The sequence below is a fragment of the Gigantopelta aegis genome, chromosome 5 (assembly GCF_016097555.1).
Source record: "Gigantopelta aegis isolate Gae_Host chromosome 5, Gae_host_genome, whole genome shotgun sequence".
Lineage (NCBI taxonomy): Eukaryota > Metazoa > Mollusca > Gastropoda > Neomphalida > Peltospiridae > Gigantopelta > Gigantopelta aegis.
Window position 1 is genome coordinate 29,487,910 of NC_054703.1, and position 6,738 is coordinate 29,494,647.

The 6,738-nt window shown below is 36.9% G+C and overlaps 1 protein-coding gene across 1 annotated transcript in view; it reads right to left on the minus strand.

The window, feature by feature from the left end:
• Positions 1–5,526, minus strand: part of LOC121373071 (collectin-12-like) — a 23,039-nt gene extending 17,513 nt beyond the window's left edge. The window contains exon 1 of the mRNA XM_041499515.1: positions 5,401–5,526. Coding sequence (XP_041355449.1) covers positions 5,401–5,526 — 126 coding nt within the window. The remainder of the gene's footprint in view (positions 1–5,400) is intronic.
• Between the last annotated feature and the right edge of the window lie 1,212 nt (positions 5,527–6,738).

Here is a 6,738-nt window from a genome sequence, read left to right on the forward strand (position 1 = left end):
GATGGAGATCGCTGTCTTTAGTGGTACTCTTCTACATAGTTAAACATCACACACAGCTGACAGCAAACACACTGGCATGTTGATGGAGATCGCTGTCTTTAGTGGTACTCTTCTACATAGTTAAACATCACACACAGCTGACAGCAAACACACTGGCATGTTGATGGAGATCGCTGTCTTTAGTGGTACTCTTCTACATAGTTAAACATCACACACAGCTGACAGCAAACACACTGGCATGTTGATGGAGATCGCTGTCTTTAGTGGTACTCTTCTACATAGTTAAACATCACACACATGACAGCAAACACACTGGCATGTTGATGGAGATCGCTGTCTTTAGTGGTACTCTTCTACATAGTTAAACATCACACACAGCTGACAGCAAACACACTGGCATGTTGATGGAGATCGCTGTCTTTAGTGGTACTCTTCTACATAGTTAAACATCACACACAGCTGACAGCAAACACATAGTTAAACATGTTGATGGAGACGCTGGCATGTTGATAGTGGTGTCTCTTCTACATAGTTAAACATCACACACAGCTGACAGCAAACACACTGGCATGTTGATGGAGATCGCTGTCTTTAGTGGTACTCTTCTACATAGTTAAACATCACACACAGCTGACAGCAAACACAATGGCATGTTGATGGAGATCGCTGTCTTTAGTGGTACTCTTCTACATAGTTAAACATCACAAACAGCTGACAGCAAACACACTGGCATGTTGATGGAGATCGCTGTCTTTAGTGGTTCTCTTCTACATAGTTAAACATCACACACAGCTGACAGCAAACACACTGGCATGTTGATGGAGATCGCTGTTTTTAGTGGTACTCTTCTACATAGTTAAACATCACGCACAGCTGACAGAAAAGACACTGGCATGTTGATGGCGATCGCTGTCTTTAGTGGTACTCTTCTACATAGTTAAACATCAGTTAATGAAGTAAGAAAATATCTTACTTGACAATATCCTACAAAAGGGCGGGACGAAGCACAGTGGTAAAACGCTCGCTTGGTGCACGGTCGGTCTGGGATCGATCCCCGTCGGTAGGCCCATTAAGCTATTTCTCGTTCTAGCCAGTGCACCACAAATGGTATATCAAAGGCCGTGGTATGTGCTATCTTGTCTGTGGTATGGTGCATATAAAAGATCCCTTGCTGCTAATCGACAAGAGTAGCACATGAGGTGGCGACATCGGGTTTCTTCTCTATATATCTGTGTGGTCCTAAACCATATGTCTGACGCCATATAACCGTAAATAAAATGTGTTGAGTGCGTCGTTAAATAAAAAAATTGTTCTTTTTCCTTTATATCCTATAAAATATTTGACGTTTTATTAAACCTTCACCATCTAGTAAACTCATCCAAACATGACATTGGCCGTGCTAGACGTTTTGTTACAACACCAGCTGAAATACTAGAATATCGAACGACAATATGGCCGTGCTAGACGTTTTGTTACAACACCAGCTGAAATACTAGAATATCGAACGACAATATGGCCGTGCTAGACGTTTTGTTACAACACCAGCTGAAATACTAGAATATCGAACGACAATATGGCCGTGCTAGACGTTTTGTTACAACACCAGCTGAAATACTAGAATATCGAACGACAATATGGCCGTGCTAGACGTTTTGTTACAACACCAGCTGAAATACTAGAATATCGAACGACAATATGGCCGTGCTAGACGTTTTGTTACAACACCCGCTGAAATACTAGTTACAAACCAGCTGAAATACTAGAATATCGAATGACAATATGGCCGTGCTAGACGTTTTGTTACAACACCAGCTGAAATACTAGAATATCGAATGACAATATGGCCGTGTTAGGAGTTTTGTTACAACACCCGCTGTAATACTAGAATATCGAATGACAATATGGCCGTAATAGTGCTGAACATTACTCAAATGTAACATACGTGAAGTGTATGATGATTATAAGGACAGTGCATGCTACTTAGGGTGTGGTGTATACATGGCACGATGTGTGTGTGTGTGTGTGTGTGCCTGTGTGTGTGTGTGTGTGTACTTGTGTGTGTGTGTGTGTGTCTGTGTGTGTATACTTGTGTGTGTGTGTGTGTGTGTGTGTCTGTGTGTGGGTGTGGGTGTATACTTGTGTGTGTGTGTATGTGTGTGTATACGTGTGTGTGTGTGTGCGGTGTGTGTGTGTGGTGTGTGTTGTGTGTGTATGTGTGTGTCTGTCTGTGTGTGTGTGTGTGATGTGTGTCTGTGCATGTGTGTGCGTGTGTGTGTGTGTGTGTGTGTGTGTGTGTGTGTCACATAATAAGCATCGTATCCAGTGTAATAAAAGTATAATATGTTTGAGATCACATATTTTCTGAATTTTATATCGTTGTACATTAGACGCAAATTATATGTAAATGAATCAGGTCATGGTACTACGTTTATTGACATATCAACGACAGTACTACGGCGACATTCTATAGCAACTTTATACTGAAAGCTGTCCAGCGTCTGAAAACAAGCAACGTCATATACCAGACCGTTAGTTTTTAAGTTAATTAAATTTCTGTCGTCAGAAAATATAATGATTTTAAGAAATCTTGGCAAATATTTATGTAAAGCATTCATGAGTAGGGACCTTTTCTAATTGTCAGTTTATTCAATATAAATATATTATTACAGAAGTCAAGCTAAATATATTCGTATGCAAGTCAAATTGTCATATTAATGAGTATAAATATTTTATTATAAATGACAAATTGTCATTTACTCTATAAATATATTTTGTATAAATATCTTGCTACAGAAGTCACATTTTTCCTTTATTCTGTATAAATATCTTGCTACAGAAGTCACATTTTGTCTTTATTCTGTATAAATATTTTACTAGTCATACTCTAAGCTTATTCTTTATTACAATATATTTTATCGTCTAGATATTTATTACTCTGCAAGACAAACTATCATTTCATTGTGTATAAATATGTTACTATAAAAGTCAAAATGTCACGTTATTCTATAAATACATTAATGTAGAATTCAAACTCTTATCTTATTCTGTATTACAATACATTTTATTCTGTATAGATTTATTATTATACAAAACAAAGTCGCATTCCTTTTGTGTATAAATAAATATATTACTATAGAAGTCAAATTCTCACTTTAGTCTCAAAATATATACTCAAAGGCAAAAGTTATTGTGACATTGATTGTTTTGAGTAATAAATTTGTGAATGGATTTATGGATGTAAACCAGAGAAAATGTGCATGAAACAGCTCAAAGAAATGCAACCAAGCAGTTGTAGCGATTGCATGCTTTGTGCAAGAAACATGGAATATTCGGGAGAAATCCTGTCCAGTGTTCACCATAAAAGGCCAGACATTCAGTTGCAAATCATTGTCACTCTATGCAAACTTCAGAAGTCCAGAAGAAAATGACAGATGGCGTGTCATAGGGATGCTTGAATCTGGGACCTCGCAGCGTGACGTCGCACGTCAATTCAACGTCCACAGAAACACCATATGGCACTTATGGCAACGATATCAACAAAACAACTAGGCCAGGGGCCGTCTCCGTAGCGGCCGACCACCCGTGACAACCCCTCGCCAAGACACATGTATCCGAATAACGCTGATCCTTCCTCAGATCTGGAATGGCATTTCCAGGAACTTTCTCCAGTGTTTAGTAACCTCAATGAGACAACGGTGCCAGGCCTGTATAAATGCTCACGGTAGACACACTCGCTACTGACTGTGAACTTCGCTCTGGACCCCCTCTGGTGATGTGGCTCATTTGCATATGGCAGGTGCGCCTTTTTCATGGACTATTGCTCGTTTCCATACCTTCCGACATTTCTCTTTCCATGTTATAACGTTTCATAAACGGAAATAAAAACTTATCATCAATTATCTTTGTCTTTTGTGTATCACAATAACTTTTGCCTTTGACTGTATTACTACAGAAGACAAATTATCACTTCATTCAGTATAAATATTGTACTATAGAAGTTGCATTATGAAGTTGTTGTGTATAAATATTTTGCAATAGAAATCTAATTGTCTCTTTATTTTGTATAAATGTAAGTCAAATTACCGATTAAGAATGAAGACCTTTGTAAGACTATAAGATTTGAACATGATGATTTTGTCACTGGCTAAGAATGAAGACCTTTGTAAGACTATAAGATTTTGAACATGATGATTTTGTCACTGACTAAGAATGAAGACCTTTGTAAGACTATAAGATTTGAACATGATGATTTTGTCACTGGCTAAGAATGAAGACCTTTGTAAGACTATAAGATTTGAACATGATGATTTTGTCACTGGCTAAGAATGAAGACCTTTGTAAGACTATAAGATTTGAACATGATGATTTTGTCACTGGCTAAGAATGAAGACCTTTGTAAGACTATAAGATTTGAACATGATGATTTTGTCACTGGCTAAGAATGAAGACCTTTGTAAGACTATAAGATTTTGTTACTGACTAAGAATGAAGACCTTTGTAAGACTATAAGATTTGAACATGATGATTTTGTTACTGATTAAGAATTAATTCCTTTATGGAAATAGGAAATGTTTTATTTAACGACGCACTCAACACATTTTATTTACGGTTATATGGCGTCGGACATATGGTTAAGGACCACACAGATATTGAGGGAGGAAACCCGCTGTCGCCACTTCATGGGATACTCTTTTCGATTAGCAGCAAGGGTCTTTTATATGCACCAACCCATAGACAGGATAGCACATACCACGGCCTTTGATATATCAGTCGTGGTGCACTGGCTGGAGTAAGAAATAGCCCAATGGGTCCACTGACGGGGATCGATCAATACCTTTATGAGACTAAGATTTGAATCTGATGGTTGTGACTGATTAACAACAAAGACCCATATAAGACTATAAGATTTGAACCTGATGGTTGTGACTGATTACGAACTAAGATCTATATAATACTATAAGATTTGAATCTGATGGCTGTGACTGATTACGAACTAAGATCTATATAAGACTATAAGATTTGAACCTGATGAGATTTGAACCTGATGGCTGTGACTGATTACGAACTAAGACCTTTATAAGACTATAAGATTTGAACCTGATGGTTGTGACTGATTACAAACTACGACCTTTATGAGACTAAGATTTGAACCTGATGGTTTTGTTACTGATTAAGAACTATGACCTATTTAAGACTATAAGATTTGAACGTGGTGCTTGTGGCAATGATAGAATTCAGTTATTTACGCTATGCGAGAATTGAACATTATATAGATTTGATACTGGTTAAGAATTCAGATATTTGCTCTATATAATATTTGAACATTATAGATTTGATACTGGTTAAGAATTCAGATATTTACATCCCACGAGATTACCGGTACAACAACAACACCCTTACCCGAGTCTCCAGATCCCTGATCTTCCCTGCATGGTAAACCGTGACGGCCACAAACGCGGCTATTTGGATTCCCAGTAAGAACCACAAGGTTATTGTACAGCCGGAAGACGGTTGCTGCTCTTTCATGTTTGTCACAAGACCGTGCGCACGTGTCTGTGTGGATTGTTTTGCGGATGAGAACTCTCATGTGTTTTAATAGAGGTGAGGTTGATAAGTGACCTCTCGCAGATAAACACGTGGTCAGATTAATACTTTCAGAACAATCCATTTCCAGTTCAGCGACATTAACATAAACACCAACGCTTAATGCGCAGTCGGTTTGGGGTCGATTCCCGTCGGTGGGCCCATTTGGACTATTTCTCGTTTCAATCAGTGCAAGGTCGTTGTGTGTGCTATCCTGACTGTGGGATAGTGCACATAAATTATCCCTTGCTATTAATGGAAAGATGTAGCGGGTTTTCTCTCTAACACTATATGTCAAAATGACCAAATGTTTGACATCCAATAGCCGATGATTAATAAATCGATGTGCTCTAGTGGTACCGTTAAACAAAAACAAAACCTTTTACTTTAAACACTAACAAAGATGTTATAGAGGCATCTGTTTAAAGGGACATTCCTGAGTTTGTTGCAATGTTTAAGATGTTATCGACTAACAGAGACTTTTTAACGATTGTAATTACATATCAAATATATTTTTCTGCATAAAATATTAGTGGCTGTATATTAAACGTGTTTCTGATCGTTATAATATTTGTACTAGGTTAAATTTCATTTTATTTCCTAAAAAACATTTTGAAGACAAACTCTAGTTTGGGCTTCTTAAAAATATTAAGAAGACCAGAAACATTGAATATACAGACACTGATATTCTAAACAAGAAAATATATTTAATATGTAAGTTTAATCGTAGAAATATTTTATTAGTCGGAAACATCTTACAATGCAGCAAACTCGGGAATGTCCCTTTAAGAGAAACATCTTACAATGCAGCAAACTCGGGAATGTCCCTTTAATGTTCCTATAGAGAGCGTCAAAGAACGATTCCTTCTCTACACCAAAACGTGCATTATTATATTATAAATATATTTTAATAATATTATATTATAAATATAATATAATATAATATAATATATAAATTTTTTAATAAACATATTATAAAATTATTATATTATAGACATAAGTAATATTACATGAGTGGCCGTTAGATACCATTTATCTTACTAAGAGTTATTTTAAGCAACAAGTTGTAAGCTAAATAGTAACTAACGGACAAGAATATAGTATTCTATTTTCAACCCCTTACACATTTAAACCTATCTACGGCCCTGGCGCCTG